The 23,957-nt window shown below is 37.5% G+C and overlaps 2 protein-coding genes and 1 non-coding gene across 5 annotated transcripts; all 3 read right to left on the bottom strand.

Annotated features, from left to right (window-relative positions):
- Positions 1–3,177: 3,177 nt before the first annotated feature.
- On the bottom strand, positions 3,178–6,563 carry LOC127132386 (uncharacterized). The gene is made up of 13 exons (XM_051061330.1): positions 5,875–6,563; positions 5,644–5,781; positions 5,476–5,557; positions 5,228–5,304; positions 5,006–5,124; positions 4,808–4,925; positions 4,615–4,731; positions 4,426–4,517; positions 4,248–4,314; positions 4,091–4,172; positions 3,904–3,995; positions 3,668–3,811; positions 3,178–3,509 (listed from the first exon to the last, which is right to left on the bottom strand). Exons 1-13 carry the CDS (start codon positions 6,001–6,003, stop codon positions 3,363–3,365), a joined length of 1,404 nt encoding a protein of 467 aa, XP_050917287.1. The 5' UTR covers positions 6,004–6,563; the 3' UTR covers positions 3,178–3,362.
- Positions 6,564–6,710: 147 nt separating this feature from the next.
- On the bottom strand, positions 6,711–9,057 carry LOC127132387 (uncharacterized). Of its 3 annotated transcripts, none has more exons than XM_051061332.1 (7): positions 8,917–9,041; positions 8,439–8,540; positions 7,939–8,067; positions 7,680–7,818; positions 7,487–7,600; positions 7,302–7,395; positions 6,711–7,193 (listed from the first exon to the last, which is right to left on the bottom strand). In XM_051061332.1, exons 3-7 carry the CDS (start codon positions 8,001–8,003, stop codon positions 7,030–7,032), a joined length of 576 nt encoding a protein of 191 aa, XP_050917289.1. In that variant the 5' UTR covers positions 8,004–8,067; positions 8,439–8,540; positions 8,917–9,041; the 3' UTR covers positions 6,711–7,029. The 3 variants fall into 3 exon arrangements, with proteins under 3 accessions (XP_050917289.1, XP_050917290.1, XP_050917288.1); XM_051061333.1 differs by having other exon boundaries at positions 8,439–8,536; positions 8,917–9,032; XM_051061331.1 differs by lacking the exon at positions 8,439–8,540 and having other exon boundaries at positions 8,917–9,057.
- On the bottom strand, positions 8,246–8,394 carry LOC127134273 (small nucleolar RNA snoR127). Its single transcript, XR_007808025.1, has one exon. It is a non-coding gene; the product is annotated as a small nucleolar RNA snoR127 (small nucleolar RNA).
- Positions 9,058–23,957: the final 14,900 nt, after the last annotated feature.

The raw sequence follows: 23,957 nt of genomic DNA, 5'->3' as shown, positions 1-23,957 counted from the left end.
AAAGAATCATCTGATATACCATTCGACGTAGCTCCAGTCGTTCACAACTATGATACTATGTGCCTCCTTCGATACTAGATGACTCTCATAATCATCAAACATGTCATATATCTGTCTACATGTCAAATAAGGATGAGCATAGACAACAAGGTGTCTGAGAATGGTTTGCGTAGCCAAACTATCGCATGACGTGCTCAAGCAGATGATGAGTAATAAGCCGTGATCTGTAGGCCAACCATCTAGAGTATAGCAATATCTCGCCAAATGGTCGCGTCTGACGGTGATCGACATAGCTGTTGAAGTGAATGTCCTCGACAACTAAACGATCAAGATACACTATGAAAGGCTTAGTCGCCTGATTCCCTATGAGCGGGGAAAAAGTAATAGCACACGACATATCCTCAGTCTAAGTCTCAACACTCGCCCAGCCGGAGATGCGCGGGTAGTGCTGGAGGATCTAAGTCTTAAATGAAAAGTTTGGATCACACGAATTATCAGTAATGACTTTGCATAAATGACAAAGAAACATCAAAAGACCATAAATTATTAGCGTCAGTAGTATGACGCTGCATGTGACCTGCTTCGTCTTCCACATATAATCCTCTCTCAACTTTGAGTACAGGTAGACCAAACAAGCGCCCCCTAGTTGTACTTATGGATCCGCTCAAAATCATGGAAGTACCGTAGATAGATGACATTTGTATAAGTGACAGTCTTGTCCATAAAAATCACAGTGCCAACTAAATATAACAGGTATGCTCTCATAGCATGCATTATGTGGAGCCACACCTATTTGTCATCACATGTGGCTTGATGTGCCCTCCGTAACTCATATGTATATACCTTTTTCAGGTATTCAAATTTAGCATGAGCCCCCCCCCCCACCCGATCCTGTCCAACTCATCTTTCGTCTCCTCTAGGTCAGCCCCTAGATAATATATCATCATCTCGAGTGCCTCGTCTTTGGTAATCCTCCCATGATTTAGGACTATTCACTTACCGGAAGATGTAGCAAACACGAGACATCGCCAAGTGTGATAAACATCTCACCAAGCAGGAGATGAAATAACGAGGTCTCCGAGTGTCATCTCTCTACGATTGCATTAAGCATCTCGTGGTTGACCGTAGTATAACCGGTCATGCACAAGTCATTCAGACCAGATAAGGATAAAATCTCATGAAACCAATCCTCATTAGACTGAGGCAAGCCAATAATCTTTTGTTTGTGGATAATAAACTTCCGTGGATCACGCTTCTAAAAAAAATCAATGTCAGACATTTATCATTTAAAATTAATGTGAATAAAAAAGAATGAATCCAACTAATACTACCTCTCTATCCCAGATATCTCTGGCAGCATGGTTTAGGTATAAAGGCAGTAATGACAAATTTACAGAGCCTCCTCCATATGCCTCTAGCTCAGCATCCACATCAGTCTCACCCTATAGAGGTGGCATTGGATCAGCAACATCAACAATAAGAGGTGGCACGGACTCAAAAGCACTTACAATGAGAGGTGACACTGGTGAATCGGGTACCTCAAGCACCTGAATAGGGGAAACCTGGTGCCTGCGGAAGAACGAAGAGAGTGATGCGTCAGTAGGTGAATCACGTCTCCTATAGGAAGAAGAGGATGAAGTAACATGGGGAGAAGCATGAGCTCGAGAAGTAGATGACTCTGCATGTGCAGAGGAAGTATGAGCATCCAAAACATATTGGCTCCTCTCCCGCCGCACCGATGCGTGCTGTGCAATCCTTCTGTGCCTCAGTCGATCGTGTCTATCAACCATTATGCCTATAACTTAAAGTAAAATAGACAATTAGTACAAGCATATAACACCACAAGCAACATTAACAGACAAAAAAAAATAACAGTAAATTTCGGAGATGCATCTCCGATTGCTGGAAAAATAAAACGTTGAAAAATTTCAGAGATACATCTCCAAAACTTTCTGCAACTCAGAAGTTGCGTCAATGGAGGCAATGTAGGGATTGAACGAAAATAATATTGAATTGATCATCATTTTCAACCAACTATCATATTTTACATTATGTTATCAATCATCTAAACTATCAATCATCCGATTTCTACTCATTTCCTAACTTATACATCAACTTTTACTCATTTACACAAAAACTCAAAAACTATTCAAAACATAAAAAAATTACAATTTTTCACTTTACTTTAGTGTTGGATGATGTTGATTGAAGTTCCTTTAACCTTGGTTCCTTTATATTTGACTTGTTGATAAGAACGAATTTCAGAAACTTTGGTGTTTTTTTTTAAAAAATATGAGAAATGAGGGAGAGAAAAGATTCAGACGCAATTTAGGCATCAAATCATTCAAAGATGCATCTCCGTATTATACCATAGATGCATCTCCAGAATATTTTAACGTTCATTTATGTTTAGGTACGTCCAAAGATGCATCTCTGAAATTTAAGGGCATTTAAGTATTTTTGCATGATAACTAAGAAACATATAGGGTACATTAAGAAATCTCTCCAAATTATTACTCCCTCGGTCTATTAATAGGTGATCCGTTTGGGATACTAGAATATTCAAAAATAAATGATTCAATTCAATTTACAATATAAATGGATTCCTTTTTTTAATTATACTATTTAGTTATTACCACTTTCATCACTTTTAATCCATAATAAATGATAGTACTTCAATAAAATTTTCATTCTCTCTTTTTAAGTATCACACTTTTTTTTAATATGTGTGGAAATGGTCAATTGTGGGATGGAGAGAATATATCCCTGATTAGCCAATGAAATAATAGAGGCAGCTAGCGGCTTTTCAAATTTTACATATAGACAACATGCCAATATGTGAATTTAAAAACGAACAAATAACTTCCAATACATAAACATACTAAAATTAACATTATTAAATACTCCCTCCGTTCTTTTATAAGTGTCACTTTCTTACAAAAAATTTATTTCTTTTTAATTGTCACTTGCAAAGTTCAAGGTAGTATTAATTGCAATTTTTTCAAAATTACCCTTAAATAATGATTGCAGAGAGAGAAAAAGTAAAGTGAATGTAATAAATAATTAAGGGTATTATAGGTAAAAGAAGAATTATTGTTTGAAAAGTAACAATAATGATTAGTTTTCTTAGTATGTGTAAAAAATCAAAAAATGACACTTAAAAAGGAACGGAGGGAGTAACAAATATGATAAATCAACTTAATTGATAGCTAGCTCAATTGGTAGCTCCGTAGATACATCTTATTGCAGGGGCGTGAATTCCAATCCACGACATCTCACTTATATTACACACACAAAAAAACAAGATTACATTCAGCAATCAATAAATAAAAAACAGCATGCACGTTCATTATTTTTAAAGTTCAAAGCTTCCAATATATTCCCAATTGGTGCAAAATGCCTGCTATGACAGCCCAGAATAGGATCTCGACGAAGATCACATACAGTAACATACCTAGTTTCGTTGAATGCCAAACTCTAATGAAGACATGCTCTTGGATCCAATAGATCTGTTTACAAAACATCGATGATAATAATCATGTTCTACTGATGTGTTGTCAATATAACTTTGTTGTTGGTGATCTTATGTTTGTGTCAATTATGGTTCGTGTCGTATCCACGAGTTCATGAACCAAAGTATATAGAAAATCAGTTAAGATAAATGTACCAGTGTATTTTGAGGGTTGTCATAATACCACCCATTGATGAATCCTGCGAAGATTCCCTCAGCTGCCATGACAAAGACAAACATGGCATTCATACCGATCCATTTAAGAGGGACGAACAATAATTTTAATCCGAGAATATCAACCTGCGATGTCATAATACAATTTCTAAATCAACCCAAATGAGACAATTGTGAAAAATAGCCACAGGGAGAAAATATTATTTCCAGAAATATACCATTACATAGAAGGCTGAAAAAACTAAAGCCGCTGCACCAGATGTTACGCAAACATAGCTTAGCGAGTAGAGCTGTTTATTCAAAGGAATGGCTGCAGTAAATGGAAGAAAGGAAAGAAAAATGGGAAGCGTCAGATTTTTTGGTTGTGTAGTAAGTTCAAACCAACACTGGGGTAAGATTTCGGACCGTGGGTGAAATGAAGAACAAATCCTAAAGTAAGGAGAGCTAGGCCTATGAGAATCCATTGCTTCAATCTAGAAAGATGATCCTAAAATCAAAAAAGTTAAAAGGTGAACCGAAGTTAAGATTTCAAACACGGATTACTTTGAGTTACAGGTTTTACCTGCAAGTGTACGAGTACATGTCCATAATGCAATCCGATGATCGTGGATAGAATAGCAGATATTGAGCTGCAGATGCAAATGATATTAATCTAAGGAATAGGCTCAACAAAAGGGGAGTATTCATAATCATAATAAAGTCTGTAGCGCCATGTTTGCGATTTCTGCAGTAATCTAGACCTCAGAATTCCTTCTGGTTCAAAAGGAGCATAACACCATGCAGGAGCAGTTTTTTTAAAAGGCCCTTCATACGGAGATTTCATGGTACAAGCCTGCGAGACTTGCATGAAAGGCAATAAGTGTTTGAAATTATCACAACCCATAAAAAAGTGATTCATTCAAAAAAGTTAGTAGAAAATAACAACACACTTCAGATTTCCTCCAAGCTGGCTTCTTATACACATGATTAATTCCAAGCACCACTCTGTCAATATATCCCACGGCATTACAAGGAGGGTCAAGTTTCCCTCGGACACCACACGACACCTAAAATCAGATGAGCAAACAAATTAGAGAGAGTTGAAAAGAAGATGGAAAACAAGAGGCGAGAACTGAAGCTTACGGTGAAAGTTGTGCCGTTATATATGCTGTCTGGATTATGAACAGTGAATGTCCAGTCTGGAACATGTATTCCATAAAGTAAAGTCATGTAAACTATAACTATACACGCCGCTACCAGCCTGAAATTGTAATTTACAGAATACTCAAAAAAAGCAGATCATACTGGCCATCAACGAAAACCATGCCATTACAGACTAACCAATGCCAATAGTACAGCTTAACTATCGAGAGGTTTGTGTGTTCCGGATCATCTCTGGCTTGTCCACTTCTTGAAATTATCTCCACCAGTGACACGACCAAATATGCTAGAGCAATTCTCTATGAGTACAAACACAAGATTTATCTTTTTTAAAGTCATTATATCGAAAATCTATCCTACCCTACCAAAATAACCGGGAAAAAGGGGATCGAAATCAATCACCTGAAGAATACCACACCACCTTATGTGTTTCACGTCAACTCCATATGATAGATGGTCAGGAGCATGTGAAAAGCCACCTTCATTGTTACAGGCATTCATCACAACAAAAACAAAGCATATTGATGTTGTCTTTCAATTATTATAACACATTTCAAGAGAATAACTTTCACAAGACCAATATTAATGATTTTTGTTAGAATATGAAATAATATCTTCTAATAACTTCTCTTTATGTTAGAAAAACTAACCTTGTAAGAGCAGACCCCAGAAGAGGAGTTTCAGTGTTCTTACTATCACCTTTTTAACAGCTAGAAGTTTATTTGGTATTTTCTGGCACATAAAACAGAAGACGTAAGCAAATAAAGAACTGGTTTGAACCAAGGACGAAAAAACAAATTGAAGCAATCTTAGCCAACCTTGAGAGAAAGTGGAATGGCCATTCCTACAATGAACAAAAAGAAAGGCATAACAAAATCAGCAAGATGGCAGCCATTCCACGGCGCATGACCAATCACTGGCCATTGATCTCCAGCATCATCAACCAAGATCATAAGCTGCAACCAACACATATCATCACAACATGGTAATGCAAATTAAATGATGTTTATGTAGGTGGCTTAAAAACTACACTGATATGGAAAACATACTGCAACAGTAAGACCCCGGAAGATGTCAAGCGACGCAACTCGCTTTGGCTTGTTAGGCAGTGGTTTTGCTGAAACTGGCTCTTCTTCCGAAACAACATGGACATTGTGCTCGCCTTTGATTTCAGCCATACTCTTTTATTTAGTCTTTTTTCCTCAGAAGTTGCTAAGATTGAACATGAACACACACTGCTACTTCAAGCAAGAGTTATTATTGATATGTAATCAAACACAAATTGATCGTGTTCTTTTGGCTCCTCAAAATAACATTCTGATTGATTAATATAATATTTGTTTTGATAATATATCCACAAAATAGATATAGATAATGTGTTTCTATGATTTTATCTATTAAAAAAAGATTAGGTAGCTGCCAAAGCAAAATGACAAATTGTACATGAATATTGTCCACATGGCTAAACAAGACTCACTAACAATTAGGATGTACTCCAACGTCTAAAATACTCATTTCCAATTAAGAAATGGTAGAAATTTGAAGAGACAAGTATCTAGTTTAATATGTAAAAAATGAAGTTGTAGTCATCTCAACAAATTTTAAAACATATGTAATAGTTTATATCTAAGTTACTGCAATTAAAGTTTTTGACCCTCAGTATGCTTCAAGATATTGCCATAATTTAGAATATTTAGGCTTATTATGAAACTAATCATTGAGTCGGTCATAGAAGATTCGGTTTTTTCTGCATATTTCTTTTGGCTCTCAAATAAGCGACTTTAGAAATCACGACACTCTAAAACACTAGTAGAATAAAAGAGAAACAATAGAACTGAAAATAGAGTGGTGGGAGTAATAAAAAAGAAACAGAATATAAGTAAAATAACAGTCTAAAGTTATAAGCCTCATCATAAGCTAAAATAACAGTTCAGATTACGGTTGAATGGACTTAGAAAGACAGAAAAGATAACTATGTAATGAAATGCTAAAAAAACAGTCTAAAGTTATAAGCCTCATCATAAGCTAAAATATCAGAGACTAATAGTTTTGTTACATTATAACCAAAGGCAGTCAGGCACAAATAGAAAACTTGAAATATTAGTGGTTAGATGAATTCCAAAATTATATCTTCAATGACATGAAGTGTGCCTCAGCATTTGGATAGACAGTCATACAGTAACAATATCATCCTGGGAAGCTTGTCAAGAAGTTTTCGAAACACGGTCTGATTGTAGCACTTGGTTCTTTGGTAGCAAATACAATGGAAGAAAACAAGGAACCGCGAATGCAACTCCTAGACACAGTAATGCCAGTGCCACCACCCACCAAGCTTTGTAGGGTATGCCCAACAATAGTTCATCACACACTGTTGTAACAACAGAAGAATAATAGAACAAGGAAAATTAGCAATGAAACATGAGAAGCAGCAATTACTAACTTCAAAATTCTAAATATATATTATGCATAATATTACCTATGTTAAAAATAATAAACTTCCTCTCGGGTACATGCGGTTTTGCAGGAAACCCCTCTGGCTCCACAGTTACTAATACTAAATGGGCTTCATCCTGAATTAAGTCAAGTCAAGGTCGTAAGAATAATGCATAATAAAGCTAAGCCTCGGAAAGTTTGGAGTATGACTTCGTACTAACATTGCACCTGATCGCCATAGGTCTTAAAAATGAGTTTTTCGGTGTTGAGCAATCTCCTGTTATTGTTGAGTACAACATCTGACTTGTTTCTCTTCAATTGTAAGGAAAAGCTTGCGGGTATCTGTAATATATTTCGTGTCTGTTAGTTTCTAGAGGAAAAATCTTCTGCAAAGAACTGAAAGAACACATAATAGACATACAGTTGCTGGATATGATATCTTCACTTCATACCACGTTTGAGGTTTCAGACCTTGTAGTTGATAAAAACAAGAGCCACCTCGTAACGGCAGAGTTTCTCTCCATAGCTCTTCTCCAACTTTCAAAATTTTGTCCTCGGCCCTATAATAATAATCAACCAACCACTATAATAATCAAGTTAATAACAAATATTTCTAATTTGTAAGTCGAAACTACAGATTAATAAGATGAAGACATGATTGAGGATTTTTATACACTCACATATTTCCAGAGCAAAGGGTTGGACCCTTTATGACGATGAGGAGAATGCAAAGCAGAATAACCATATTGCACAAGTAAATGGTGGAATGATATGAGAATTAAGATGTCACCCAAATCATCGACTCAAACCTGCAAAATTAATCTATTTCAGCCCAAATTGAAACATTTCAAATTGGATAGAATTTAATATAGCAAGAGACTCATTATGAACAAAAATGCTACCAAACATCAAATATAGATAAGAGTTAATATAAAAGGTAACTTCTTTTCTTTTCTTTAGAGAAAGAGAAGTGTTATGGTAACTAGTTCTGGTCAGGAATAGAAAAACCAATCTCTTTGTTTATCATCAGAGAAATGCGCTTCAACATGAGAGTCATCAACATGATCCAAACGGATAAAGTCGGTTGCGTCATGGAGCACATTATTGTTTGATTTGGCTAATTAACATCATTCCAGAGCCAGATAGGAAAAAAAAGCCTTACAATCTAATTTACTCTTACTTCAAAATAGTCGCAGATTATTATAGAACTGAATCAAGATCCATCGTTCATTTTGACCGTCACAACAGAAAAAATGCGTCTACGGCGGGTAAGTAAATCTGGCTTTAAAAGACATCAAAGAAAAAGAAATCAAACCAAACAATAATCCTGAATTTTCAAAATATAACTAGCTCAAGCTATATCTATGGTGTTTTGCAAATTACAACCAAGGCTGAGTATGAATTCATAAATGCGCAATATTGGATAACAAAAATAAGAAAAATATTAATAATACATAACCATAGATATAAATACAAGGGAGAAAATGCGCAGTTTTAGCGCAGTTCTTCTCCGGCGCAATTGACTGATGTGTTGTATTTAACAGAGGCGGCTATGGCGGCCGCAAATCGCACTGGAATTGCATCATCGCGGGCGCTACAGACAGTAGAGACGAGTGAAACAAAATCGGAAAGAGGAAAAGTTGAACGGAGTTTCTCACCGGTTGTGGCGGCCGATGACCAAATCCGCTGCGTTTGCCAGCCAGTTGCCTTCAGTGTGACTCAAACTTGCGTTCAGTGCACCTGCATTTTGTTTTATTTTTATTTGATGGAGATGCTAATTTTTGTTGTTATATATGTATATATATATATATATATATATATATATATATATATATATATATATATATATGAAGTAGGGATTGAATACTTGGATGCTCACTAAGGGCCTGTTTGAAATGCATCTTAAAAACTCTTTTTTAGTTTTTGAAAATTTAAAATTTAAAAATTTGTTTGAATATAATGTTTTGTAAAAGTGTTTTTAAAAACTCTTTTCTATTTTTCAGTTTTTAAAAGTAAAAAAGTGAAACAGTTTAATTGTGTTTTGCTTCTCACTTTTTAGTTTTTAGTATTATAAAACTCGAAGAAAAAACATAAAAAATTTATAATTTTCATTAATAACATTAATGTGATTTTAAAAGATTAGATTATCAAATAAGTTTTTTCATTTTCATATTTTTAAAACAGTTTTTAAAAATTACTTTATCAAACAAATTTTTTGTTAATTTTCTTCTTAAAAATAGTTTTTTAAAATAGATTTGAAAAACAAATTTTAAGAACTAAAATTGAAAAGTGTTTCAAACAGGCCCTAAATGTATACATCTCGACGCTTTCTTATAGTGCCAACACATTAAATCTCTTTCCGATCAATTATTTAATGTTGTGGACTTGTATCAAATAAACGTATGGTTTTTTAACTTGTTTTTGAACTCCGAGATGCATATGTTATTGTTGACTCTCAAATATGTCATTATGAAACTCTCTCTCCTTTTTACAAGGTCCGATCTATGGTTGTCTTAGAAGAAACGACACTAGCAAAAAGTAACACCAAAAGTAACACTGGTGGTCAAGGCGGACACAGTCGTTTAGGCAACAATCGTGGGGGATGGAATCGCGATCGTGATGGTGGTCGAGGCGAACAATCACACCTTTATTAACAAGGGTATGGAATCAACCATCTCCACAACAGACATTGGTCTATCCTCCTTGGGCTACACACTGACAACCATGGGCCACCCCTCCTTGCCCATATCCTACAACTGAAATTGGCAGTAATTAGTCACTCCAATCCGTCAACCCAACATTCTTGGTCAGAAACCACAGTCATACACATGTCGCTTCAGCACAACAGTCATACACACCAATAAATATTTAGGCTGCAGTGCACACTATGAGCAAAGGTACATGGACACATGAGCCACATCTCACATGATAGCAAATAGAAGTAACCTAACGTCTTATTCTAACATAAGTAATCATATTATTGTCGGTAGTTGTCATAATATTTCAGTTATCAGTCGTGGCAATGCATTATTAACAAATTCTCATACTCCCTTAACCTTGAATAGTGTCGTGTATGTATCCAAATTAATCAAAAATCTTGTTTCTGTACGAAAGTTTACCATTAGCAATGAAGTTTATGTTGAATTTGATCCATTTGGTTTTTCTGTGAAGGGTCTTCAGACATGGATGTCTTTAATGAGATGTAATAGCTCAGGTGAACTTTACCCTCTTACTCCAAGACCATCCACTCAAAGCACAACGCCATCTACTTTATTACTTTATCTAATAATTTATGGCATAATCGATTGGGACATCCAAGAGCTGATAGGTCAGCAAGTGCATGGAAATATCAGTTATAGTATAAAAAGTGTCTAACCCACAGAAATCAATGTCAACTACAGTTATTTATCCTTCATGTGTATCTAAGGCGATGAATAAGTGTTCTCGTTTGCAGAAAAAGGGAAAATAAGTTATTTTGAATTAATTATGAAACGAGAGACTGTAATGTGGCTCTCGTCGATCGTTAGCATTCACAAAATCGTTACTTATAATTAAAATGAGACAATATTTTCTTGTAGAAAAATAATTAATTTTTAAGGTACCGTTCGCTTTCGTGTAACCGATAACGAATTTAGGTCTGTAATTTAACTGCACACTTTTGTGTGTGTAACGTGTTACAGTGTAAAATTCTTTTTTGGAACATAATTACTTTTAATTACTCAAAAAGTCTCTTAAGATAGAAAATTAATTTAAAGGTACCGCACGCTTTCGCATGTTCGGTATCAGATTTTAACCGTATAAACGCCCGCTTTCGTGTGTCCGCTTATACTCTTAAAATTGCCTTTTTGAAATTTGGAATTTTCTTAATTGATAAAAAAATGTTTTTGCCGTGTTTAAAATAAAAAACCGAGTTTTTCTACATTTAGATAAAGGTTTCATTATTTCGAGCTGAAACTGATATCTCTACGTTTTTTCTTTTTTCTTTTGCAACAAACTTTAATTTTAAAACAAAAAATATTCAGGCCAGAAACAATTTATATTTTAATTATAATTTATGTCGACTAATTAAAGCACCATCGGTACGACGGTCCTTACATTCTAGATTCGACAGATTTAGCTAGACATATTTGTTACGTTAATGTTACTGTAAATGATTTTCATGTTCATGTCTAACATAATAAATATAACACTAAATAGAAATATGCAGGTACAATAGCAAATTAAAAGAAGTAGAAAAATAAAGAGCATGTATGAATTGAAATGCAAGAAAATAATAACTTGCTCCAAACTAGAGACTTGAATTTAGTACAGAAAACGTTTGAAATAAATTCCTGAAAAATTATGTCGGCAAGATTACAATAGCAGCAACTGAAAGATAGGCAGATGAAATTCAAAGGAAAACTAAACATTATAATAATTCCTCGATGTGACAAATTTATCACTTTAAAATAAGTACTTTTTTGGCTCAAAAATAACAATAAGCTTGGATGATGTTTTTTCTAAACTGGAATATCCTATTTATAGTGTCAAAAATCGAACCGGGGTTGCTTCAGATCGTGTATGAGAAGTGGAGAAAATGGAAGGAGAACCAAAACTGAGTCCTGATACATGGGCGTATTTTCTGGCCTTAACATACCTGACGGGCGTCATGGTAATGATGACTCGTCCGTCATGAGGTTGGGGAAGATGACGACCCACCCGTCATCCAACTCAGGTGTGTTTTCTTCTTTTTTTTTGTTGACTTTATATGAAGGACTTGACCTTAAACACCATGACAACCATCATGTTGGCAGTGAGCCCGTCATGACAGTAGAAAACTTGTCATTTTCTCTTGTTTTATCTATTTTTTCCGTTTTCTCGCACAGAGGCATCTAAGTGTTGAGTACTTGAAACAGACATAAAATACCAGTATAACATCATAAAAAGACATAGAAAATGACACTAAAATGCATGTAAATCGAGTCGGAAATATGAAATGTTTTCTGTTAGACTATGGCACGGATCTAGAAAGGGGGGTTGAATAGATCCCAATTAAAAACTTGAGTCGGCGCTACCAATTTGAAAGAAAATTGGTTTTGAAAAGTTGTTTTAAATGCGGAAGCAGCCGAGGAAAATTTTAGTCTAAAACGAACCGTTATTGGAAAACCGGATATGCGTTAAGCTAATGGATAAGTGATAAATTGAGATACAAGTCACTACACTAATTGCACAATCAATGATATAATTCACTTACTAGCAAGCCTAGTTCCAATGAATCAAAACACCAATTTAAACTGATGCAATCTTAAGACAACTTTGGCTTAAGCAAATTTACAAACACTTGGTGTGCATAAACACTCCAAGTGATATTTGAGTTGAGTAAGTAATTCAATTTAGCCTAGTACAATGTATTATTGTACTTAGTATTCAAACAACAGTTTTAATCTTTTACTCAACTTATATCAACGTTTGGTAAAAATTGCTTAAACTAAAATCACTTAAATTTTAAGCTGAAAAACAGATTATGCAGAAAATTAAAGAAGACGCAGATTTGATGAGGCAGTTCCCCCGCCGTCCTCGCTTCGGGGTACGTCTGCCCTCAATTCTAAAAATAGAATTGAGATGATTAATTAGATATCACCTGTGAGATTTAATCGTTTTTACAAGGATTGCAAAGTATGTAAACAACAGAACTTCCAATGTGTTGAATGATATTTCTTATCCTTGCTCCTTGATTCAAGATGAATCAAGACCTTTGATCGTTGATGCTGGACCTCCGTTTCCTGCCACTCGTTGAGGAACCTTCCGTTCTTCAACCCCTTGGCCCGGCTGATCACGAACACGAACGAATCAAACCCGAATCCTTCACTACACAAACACCGACTCCGCTACTAAACTGATGAAGACGTTCTCTTATCAGTCACCTTCGCTCAGCTGAATGTTAATGAAGCAATTCGTCCAAAAACCCCCAAACACAAACCGGTATTGGAGGATAAAACCCTAATGGTTTTATTCAAGAAAGAACCTGCCAAGACTTCAACTCGAACCCGATTCTCCAATCGTAGCTACGAACCTTATCACTTTCAATCTATCACGAATCACATCAAAAGTTATTGTGTGCAGTTGATGTATTGTGAACTGTTGAAGATGAAGATGATGAATCTTTGACACCTTTTTCACTCTTTCTTGTTTCCTTGAACACTTGAATACAAATTGACAAATGTTGGTTGATACAAGTGTTTTGACTTGTATTTATAGTAACTGACAAAACCAATCAAACATAACAGAATTTCAAACATTTGAAATAACTCAGAAAACTGAGATTGCGCGCGAGCGGTCGACCATAGGTCGGCGTGCGCTGAGCCGTGAGTGATGTGCCGACCCCTATGGTCGACCTATCTTTCCATGCGCTGAGCCGTGGACAGCATCACTATGTCATGCGCCGACGTGTGGTCGACGCAAGGGGTTTGTGCGCTGACCCGTGAGCCAAGCGCCGACCCTTATGGTCGACGCAAGCAATTTTGTGCTGACCACCTCCAGTTTGGGCTGAGCTTCGCGCTGACCCGTGAGCTTTGAGCTGACCCCTATGGTCGACTCAAAGCCTTCAAATCTGCAAAAACAAGTGTTTTGTGATTTTTCATGCATTTTGTCATGATCACACTTTGTCCACATGCTTTTAATGATTATAACATATTTAGAAAAACGTAACAAAGGATATGGTGGCTCATGTGTTACATTTGTTTGTAGACGTGCATGATGGTCTTTTGTCATCATCGAAACTTGCGATCGTATGTTGTATGACTCTTTGTCTTTACATACTCCCCCTTTTTGATGATGACAATCTGTATAAATCCACGTGACAAACAGCATGCGGTATTGACACATTTTGCATACTCCCCCTTTCTTTTGTAATCTAAGGCTATTTGCAGAAAGCGAAAGCAACTGTTAGTTATGGGCATTTTTGTCTTGTCTGCACTATTCTCCCCCTTTGACAACATCAAAAAGAGAGACAGAGTGATTATTCAAGATAACAATGAAAAGTTCACAGATAATAGCAGAGACAGAGAATAATATCACACTTATATCATTTCAAGTCAATAGTCATTAATTAGATAAAAAATACATTAAAGAGATTATGGTTGCATAAACAGGCAAAACAGAGAAAAACAGGAATGCATTCAGAAACAACAAGCAACATGTAATATGCAAATGAAGGTCTATTGTCTTAGGTGACGGTGGCCTGGATGGTAGCAGACGCCTGGGTTTCTGCTGGGGTCAGCCAGAGTTGATAGGTAATCCGAAACACCTTCCAGATGCCTGAGACTCCTGTCGACACACCGTTCCAAATCTGCATACCGTCCATTTAGGCTTGTGGAGAGGTTGTCGAGCCGCTCATTTTGGGATTGAAGTTGACTGTTAATCTGAGCATATCGGTCATCCTGGGCTTGCATGAAGGATTGTTGGGCAAGTTGCATGTTTCGCATCATATCCAACAGCTCTGAAGAATCTGCTTGCTGTGGAGGGGACGAAGGAAATTCTTCCTCAACTTGGTGATACGGCTGGTAAGATTCACGTTGAGTTGTCCAGCCCGTATGTTGCCAATCACCCCAGCTACCCCAGCGTGGAACATCTTCTTCATTTGTATCCGGCTGCTGAACCCAAGCAGAGCCGGAGTAGTCATGAGTGCCAACGGGTGAAGGACTGTCATCTCCACCATTGTAAGCAGCATCGTGCCTTGCTTCTTCTTCTTCTTCTTCATTTTCCACATCATCGTCTTGTTCTTCGCCTTCATCACTGTCAACCCTTGGAGGAACATATCCTCTTCTAACAAACTTATACTTTCTCCGCTCATTGCACCAAAGATATCCCATCATAGACATGGTTTTTGTGCTAAACTCTTTGTCAGATGAAATAGAGGTGTATGGGAAAGGCGGATGATGAACGTTGGCTGCTGTAAGGACTTCTTGAATGAACCGGCGTAGAAAACTCGGACAAGGTCTTCACTGTATTTAGTGTTGCACTCCAAGAAGTTTATGAAGCCTTGATGCTGCAGCAGAGACAGGACTTCCGGAAGGTGCATGCGTTCAGCTTCAAGTTTGTAGAACGCATGTTGTTGCACAACACCTCTTTTGCTGAAATCACTGTTGAAGGTTTCAACACGAGTGGGTGGAACGAGTGATACAGCAGATAAGGGAAGAGATGCGGCGGATGATTCTCGGGTTCTCTTGCCGGAAGGTCTGCGTGATGAGGAAGCCATTTGAGTAGGTTTGAAACTAAGTGTTTGGATGTAGAGAGAAGGTTTAATAAGGGTTTTGAGAGTGATTCTTCTAGAGAGGGTTTTTCCCAATTTATAGTGGAAAGGTTAGGGTTTTGGGAAGATGGAGGGACAAAGAATAATAGCCACTAGGTAGATGCAAGTTACAAGGTAGTGGGTAGTTTGAAAGGTGATGGAATGTAAATGCACACTTAATGATGGTTTTTGAATGGGAATGCATGAGAGATGATTTAAATTTTTCTGCAGAAAAACGAAATTTTCGAGCGATGCGTCGACCATACCCCTGTATGCGTCGACGCATACTGTTTGATTTTTGAGAAAATGCAAAAATTATTTAATCATGCGTCGACCATAGCCCTGCTGCGGTCGACTCATACAGTTCAAATTTCCATTTTTCACTATTTAGCACATGCAATGACCAGTTTGATGCATAATTAACAGTTCATACAGCAATAAACAACCAAAGAGAGATATCAATTATATATGTATAAGCAACATCATTATGAGATAAAGCTATTGTAGTCATGAGATTTTGCAGAGGGAGAGAAAGAGGAACATTATCACCTTAATGCCGGAGTGACTTAGTGAACTGTAGACTTGTGCTTACAACAACATAGATTTGTCAGAAGTACAGGATTAAGGTTTTATATGGAATAAGGTAAAACAGTAGATTAGAGTGCCCGTTCCGAAATATCGAGAATCCCAAGTTCTCGGCGGATATGAAAGAAAGGTTCAGAGGCTAGCGGCTTTGTGAAAATGTCCGCTAGTTGATTTTCAGTATTGACGTGTTCAAACACAATGTCACCTTTCTCTACATGATCCCTAAGAAAGTGGTGTCGAATTTCGATATGTTTGGTGCGAGAATGTAGCACAGGATTCTTGGTCAGGTTAATAGCACTTGTGTTGTCACAAAAAATGGGAATACGTTCAAGTTTGAGGTTAAAGTCCAATAGTTGTTGCTTAATCCATAGGATTTGGGCACAACAACTACCGGCGGCAACGTATTCCGCTTCGGCGGTTGACAAAGCAACTGAAACCTGTTTCTTGCTATGCCAACTAACCAAAGAGTTTGAAAATAAGTGACAAGTGCCACTGGTGCTCTTCCTATCCGATTTGCAACCGGCAAAGTCGGAGTCGGAAAAACCTACCAAGGAACAATCATTACCTTTGGAATACCATAGTCCATACTTCGGAGTACCGGATAGATATCGAAGTATCCGTTTAACGGCTTTTAAATGGGATTCCTTGGGACATGATTGATATCTTGCATACATGCATACGCTAAACATAATATCGGGACGAGAAGCAGTGAGATAAAGGAGTGAACCAATCATACCTCTATACCGTTTTACATCTACTTCCTTACCGTCTTCATCTTTGTTCAAGTTTGTACACGTAGGCATGGGGGTGTCTATGGCCTTAGCTTTTGCCATGTCAAATCTCTTGATGAGGTCCAAACAATACTTTGTCGGGCTCACGAAGGTTCCTTCTTTGAGCTGTTTGATTTGCAGACCGAGGAAGTATGTGAGCTCCCCCATCATACTCATCTCGAATTCGCCCTGCATAAGGTCAGAGAACTCTCTCACAAGATTCATGTTAGTAGACCCAAAAATGATATCATCTACATAAATTTGCACTAATATCAAGTGCTTTCCTTGACGTTTAATGAAGAGGGTTGTGTCAACCTTTCCTCTTGAGTAACCTTGATCGAGTAAGAACTTGCTCAGTCTCTCATACCAAGCTCTAGGAGCTTGTTTGAGGCCATACAAAGCCCTTTTCAGTTTATAAACATGATCAGGATACTCATGGGATTCGAAACCCGAAGGTTGTGCGACGTAAACTTCTTCATTTATGTGACCGTTAAGGAAAGCGCTCTTAACATCCATTTGGAATAACTTAAAATCCTTTGCACAAGCGAAGGCAAGGAGAAGGCGTATAGCCTCGAGTCGGGCAACCGGCGCATAAGTTTCCTCATAGTCGATGCCTTCCTCTTGGTTATACCCTTGCGCGACTAAACGCGCCTTATTACGGGTTATTACCCCGTTTTCGTCCAGCTTGTTCCTAAACACCCATCGGGTGCCGATTACTCGATGATCTCGCGGAGGAGGGACAAGGTCCCAAACCTCATTTCTGGTGAACTGATTAAGTTCCTCCTGCATTGATAAAAACCAGTGTTCATCGAGTAGGGCTTCTTTAGGGTTTTTAGGTTCCATCTGCGAAACGAAAGCGAAGTGATAACAGAAATTACTTAGCTTAGATCGAGTTGTTACACCCTTTGAGATATCTCCGATAATGTTGTCGATTGGATGGTCTTTGGAAGACTTCCAAGCTTGAGGAAGATCATCGTTTGAATGCGGATGAACTACCTCGGTTTCCTCATGGTGTACATCTTTGTCCTCCTCAATTTTGGCTATGTCGGGTTGATCAATCCCCGGCTCGCCACCTTTGAGTATGTCTTCGGTAGATGTACCTGCACCATGAAAAACACTACCCTTTCCGACGTTTCTCGGATTGGATTCATCAAAAGTAACATGTACAGACTCTTCTATAGTAAGTAATCGCTTGTTGTATATTCTATATGCTTTGCTAGATTGAGAGTATCCGAGGAAGATACCTTCGTCGGCCTTGGAATCGAATTTCCCTAAGTTTTCCTTTCCATTGTTCAAGACAAAACATTTGCAACCAAAGACATGTAAGTGAGAAACATTTGGCTTTCGCCCTTTTAAAAGTTCATACGGTGTTTTATTTAGAATGGGGCGTATAAGCACCCTATTCAAAACATAACAAGCCGTACTAATGGCGTCGGCCCAAAATATTTTGGTAAGCCACTTTCGTTGATCATTGTTCTTCCCAATTCTTCCAAAATTCTATTTTTACGCTCCACAACCCCATTTTGTTGAGGAGTACGTGGAGCGGAGAAGTTATGATCAATACCATGGTTACCGCAATATTCTTCAAATAGGTGATTTTCAAATTCACCTCCATGATCGCTTCTAATTGCAACAATGTTTGTATTTAGTTTATTTTGGGAAAGCTTAGCAAATCGTTCAAAGGCAGCGAATGTGTCACTCTTACTTACTAAGAAAATAGTCCAACAAAATCGAGAAAAGTCATCCACTATTACGAAACCGTAATAGTTTCCTCCTAGACTTTTAATCCTAGATGGCCCAAATAAATCCATATGGAGAAGCTCGAGAGGTCTCGTTGTTGAAACGATATTTTTGGATTTAAATGAGATCCTCGTTTGCTTCCCCTTTTGACAAGCATCACAAAGGTGATCCTTGGTGAACTTAATTTTGGGGAGACCTAGGACTAGATCTTTTGAGACTACTTTGTTGAGTAAGTCAAAGTTAACATGTGCTAAACGCCTATGCCATAACCATGAATCTTCATTCATTGTTACGAGGCATTTGTCACTTGTTAACGATACTTCATTTAAGTCAAGCATATAGACATTGTTCACACGAAGACCATTAAACATACTCTTCTTATCATCATTATGTACAATTTTGCAACAATCTTTTGAAAACGATACATTGTATCCTTTGTCACATAATTGACTGATTCTAAGTAGATTGTGTTTAAGACCTTCGACAAGCAACACATCAGAAATAGTAGTAGAGGAAGGATTACCTACACTACCTTTACCAAGTATTGCTCCACGGTTGTTATCACCATAAGTTACATATCCCTTCTTTTTAGCCACGAAGTCAATGAAGAGAGATATGTCTCCTGACATGTGCCTTGAGCATCCACTGTCGAGAACCCATCTTCTCTCGGTAGTCTCGAGGCATTGTACCTGTGACAAGATAATTAACAAGAGAAGGTACCCAATTGCTTATTGGGTCCTGAGTGGTGAGGAACGAAATGGTTGCATTTGGGCATCCATTGATAAATGCCTTTAGGAACCAAAAATCTCCTAAATCTGCATTTGGCAATGGAATGGCCTTTCTTGCAACAATAAAGACAAGAGAACTTTTCATTTTGATCACTTTTGCTATCTTCATCCTTTATAACATATTTGTATTTTTGATATGGATTAACCATACTCTTTCGAAAATTAGATTTATCAATAGCAAATGTAATCTTGGGCTCAAGAGCCTTGTCAAGTTTGGCTTTTAGGTTCCTTACTTCACCTTGCCAAATGTAACAAGTATCACACCCAAAGTTCATCATTCTACTTTTAAGGTCCTCATAACTTATTTTTGTGCTTTCCACTATAGAAGCCTTAAGTGCCTCAAGTTTCCTTTCGGATTCTTGAATTTTTTGTTCTAAATGAGAAAAGATTTTCTTATTTGAGGCAAGCCTTTTAAAGGCCTCTTTCGCTTCATAGTGTAAAGTGTCAAAAGCAGTTTGCAATTCATGATGAGACATACCAGAGGAATTTTCATATTTAGCATGTCGTACCTGTTTCTTCTTGTTCTTTTGATGAGCAGAGAGACATAGATTTGCATTTTCATCTTCATCACTAGAGCTTTCATCATCGGAGGAGTCGCTATCGCTTTCCCAAGCTATGTATGCCCTCCTTGGCTTTGATGGTTTCTTATGTGATTTGTATGAGTCTTTTTCTTTTGTCTTTTTGTTCATCGGACAGTCCGGTTTGTAGTGACCCGGCTTTCCACACTTATAGCACGACCCTCTAGTTGTTTTTCCTTTTGAGTCATCATTTTTAGAGAACCTAGATTGCTTCCGGAAGTTTACCAAGTTCTTCTCGGAATGTTGGATGTCGTTCTTTCTCACGTAACGGTTGTAGCGTTTGACGAACAGCCCCATATCTTCACTCTTGTCCTCTTCTTCTTCGTCACTCGATGAATAATCACTTTGCTCTTTTGCTTGAGACTTTGAGGAGGAAGTCTTTAGAGCTATTGATTTCTTTTCACTCACCTTAGCTTTGTCTTTCTTTTCTTTCCTTTCGTGTTGTTCCAAGCTTAAGAGAACTTGTTCATGCTCTTGTAGTTTACCGAACAATGTTGTCAAGTCCAATGTGGTAAGATCATTTGCCTCTTTGATGGCGGTCACTTTCGGCTGCCATTCCCTGTTAAGACATCTTAAGATCTTATTAGTAGCAACATCATTGGAAATAGGTTTACCTAGTGAATGTAATCGATTGATTAGATGAGTGAATCTCTTTTGCATGTCGGCAATGGTTTCCCCTTGCTCCATGAAAAAGAGATCAAACTCTTGTGTTAGTGTATTGATTCTAGCCAATTTAACATCATTCGTCCCCTCATGGGCAATTTGAAGTGAATCCCACATCGCCTTAGCAGTAGGACAATGGGATACACGATAGTATTCGTCTACACCTAATGAGGAGATTAGGATATTTTTGGCTTTCCAATCATAGTTGTATTTCTTTCATCATCATCGGTCCATTGTGCTTCGGGCTTAGGCACTATTTCATTATTCTCATTGGTCATGGTTATTTCAATTGGACCATTGAGAATAACATTCCATATTTTTCTATCTATGGAATTTATGTGCACCCGCATACAGTCTTTCCAATAACTATAATTTTCACCATTGAAAACGGGAGCTCTATTGTAAGCCCCTTTAGGTTCGTTAGCCATTTTCTATCAACGTTGTATTTTGAAGCACGGAGTGAACCGGAGCTCCTGATACCACTTGTTAGACTATGGCACGGATCTAGAAGGGGGGGTTGAATAGATCCCAATTAAAAACTTGAGTCGGCGCTACCAATTTGAAAGAAAATTGGTTTTGAAAAGTTGTTTTAAATGCGGAAGCAGCCGAGGAAAATTTTAGTCTAAAACGAACCGTTATTGAAAAACCGGATATGCGTTAAGCTAATGGATAAGTGATAAATTGAGATACAAGTCACTACACTAATTGCACAATCAATGATATAATTCACTTACTAGCAAGCCTAGTTCCAATGAATCAAAACACCAAATTTAAACTGATGCAATCTTAAGACAACTTTGGCTTAAGCAAATTTACAAACACTTGGTGTGCATAAACACTCCAAGTGATATTTGAGTTGAGTAAGTAATTCAATTTAGCCTAGTACAATGTATTATTGTACTTAGTATTCAAACAACAGTTTTAATCTTTTACTCAACTTATATCAACGTTTGGTAAAAATTGCTTAAACTAAAATCACTTAAATTTTAAGCTGAAAAACAGATTATGCAGAAAATTAAAGAAGACGCAGATTTGATGAGGCAGTTCCCCCGCCGTCCTCGCTTCGGGGTACGTCTGCCCTCAATTCTAAAAATAGAATTGAGATGATTAATTAGATATCACCTGTGAGATTTAATCGTTTTTACAAGGATTGCAAAGTATGTAAACAACAGAACTTCCAATGTGTTGAATGATACTTCTTATCCTTGCTCCTTGATTCAAGATGAATCAAGACCTTTGATCGTTGATGCTGGACCTCCGTTTCCTGCCACTCGTTGAGGAACCTTCCGTTCTTCAACCCCTTGGCCCGGCTGATCACGAACACGAACGAATCAAACCCGAATCCTTCACTACACAAACACCGACTCCGCTACTAAACTGATGAAGACGTTCTCTTATCAGTCACCTTCGCTCAGCTGAATGTTAATGAAGCAATTCGTCCAAAAACCCCCAAACACAAACCGGTATTGGAGGATAAAACCCTAATGGTTTTATTCAAGAAAGAACCTGCCAAGACTTCAACTCGAACCCGATTCTCCAATCGTAGCTACGAACCTTATCACTTTCAATCTATCACGAATCACATCAAAAGTTATTGTGTGCAGTTGATGTATTGTGAACTGTTGAAGATGAAGATGATGAATCTTTGACACCTTTTTCACTCTTTCTTGTTTCCTTGAACACTTGAATACAAATTGACAAATGTTGGTTGATACAAGTGTTTTGACTTGTATTTATAGTAACTGACAAAACCAATCAAACATAACAAAATTTCAAACATTTGAAATAACTCAGAAAACTGAGATTGCGCGCGAGCGGTCGACCATAGTCGGCGTGCGCTGAGCCGTGAGTGATGTGCCGACCCCTATGGTCGACCTATCTTTCCATGCGCTGAGCCGTGGACAGCATCACTATGTCATGCGCCGACGTGTGGTCGACGCAAGGGGTTTGTGCGCTGACCCGTGAGCCAAGCGCCGACCCTTATGGTCGACGCAAGCAATTTTGCGCTGACCACCTCCAGTTTGGGCTGAGCTTCGCGCTGACCCGTGAGCTTTGAGCTGACCCCTATGGTCGACTCAAAGCCTTCAAATCTGCAAAAACAAGTGTTTTGTGATTTTTCATGCATTTTGTCATGATCACACTTTGTCCACATGCTTTTAATGATTATAACATATTTAGAAAAACGTAACAAAGGATATGGTGGCTCATGTGTTGCATTTGTTTGTAGACGTGCATGATGGTCTTTTGTCATCATCGAAACTTGCGATCGTATGTTGTATGACTCTTTGTCTTTACATAGTTATCAAACTTCCTTACACTTGAACCCTTGTTCGTACTCAAGCAAGTCATCTAGCATGTAAAATATTGTAATGCAACATTAAAGATATAAAGACTTAAAGGAAACATAACACTCATATACTCATATGTGGCTACAAAAGTTGATTCGGCTAAAGTTGATTCAATTGGTACTAGTGTCGACACCAAGGATATTGTGACAACATATACCATATTTTGAGAGCACAAGCCTCCCTCTTATGCATACGAGTTAAAATCATGTCATTGAATCAAAGTCTAATTTTCATATTCGTTTCATCCTCTTTCATTCGAAACAGTCACATTAAGGCCCTTTATCTTTCACACACATGGTAGGCAAGCCAGTTAGCGATTATGATCAAAACATATTATTAAATTTACACATTTTTGACTCAAAGATGTATATATTTTTTTAAGGTTTAACCACCGTTGGGATAAATGACCGGGTGAAGGTCACAACTTAGTAGATGCAGTATTCCCATTTTTTCATTTTTTACACAACAAAGCATTCACTTATATTCATCGACTGACCTACTTGGTGTATGACTATAAATGGTGCCTAACTAGATAAAGAAACTACTTGAGGATTACTACCAAATAGAAGTCCAATACTAAGGCTCAACGGGTATTTAAATTGGCATGCATATTCAGGAGGCTTGAGGTGTTGGGACAATACCGATTTTGTCAAATTTTCCCAAGTCTCCTCAACTTAGCCTATGTTGTAAAATATTTTACTGATATATTAAAAAGTGATTCTTACATGTTACATCTACATGCTTTAAATAAGAGAGAATAGAAAACCTAATGAGCTTTGACTAATGGGCCCCATTACTAATAGAAATAATTACTATTTACAATCTAATATTTACAACACTCCCCCTCAAGCTGGTGAATGGATATCTATCATTCCCAGCTTGCAAGTAAGTTGCCTGAATCTTTCTGTTGGTAAGCCTTTTGTTAACACATCTGCCAGCTGATGCCCAGAAGGAACGT

Source organism: Lathyrus oleraceus, chromosome 3 (assembly GCF_024323335.1).
Source record: "Lathyrus oleraceus cultivar Zhongwan6 chromosome 3, CAAS_Psat_ZW6_1.0, whole genome shotgun sequence".
Taxonomy (NCBI): Eukaryota; Viridiplantae; Streptophyta; class Magnoliopsida; order Fabales; family Fabaceae; genus Lathyrus; species Lathyrus oleraceus.
Note: the sequence above shows the minus strand (reverse complement) of the source record. Positions and strands in the feature narration are given on the sequence as shown.

Excerpts from the sequence above, each read along its gene's own strand:
- LOC127132386 (XM_051061330.1), bottom strand. The coding sequence starts at position 6,003 with ATGGCTGAAATCAAAGGCGAGCACAATGTCCATGTTGTTTCGGAAGAA. Across the intron at positions 5,305-5,475 it reads CTGGGGTCTGCTCTTACAAG|GTGGCTTTTCACATGCTCCT; the intron begins GTTAGTTTTTCT and ends GTAACAATGAAG. Across the intron at positions 3,812-3,903 it reads TTTCAGCCTTCTATGTAATG|GTTGATATTCTCGGATTAAA; the intron begins GTATATTTCTGG and ends ATGACATCGCAG.
- LOC127132387 (XM_051061331.1), bottom strand. The coding sequence starts at position 8,003 with ATGGTTATTCTGCTTTGCATTCTCCTCATCGTCATAAAGGGTCCAACC. Across the intron at positions 7,396-7,486 it reads TTAAGACCTATGGCGATCAG|GATGAAGCCCATTTAGTATT; the intron begins GTGCAATGTTAG and ends GACTTAATTCAG. Across the intron at positions 7,194-7,301 it reads GTTTATTATTTTTAACATAG|TGTGTGATGAACTATTGTTG; the intron begins GTAATATTATGC and ends TTGTTACAACAG.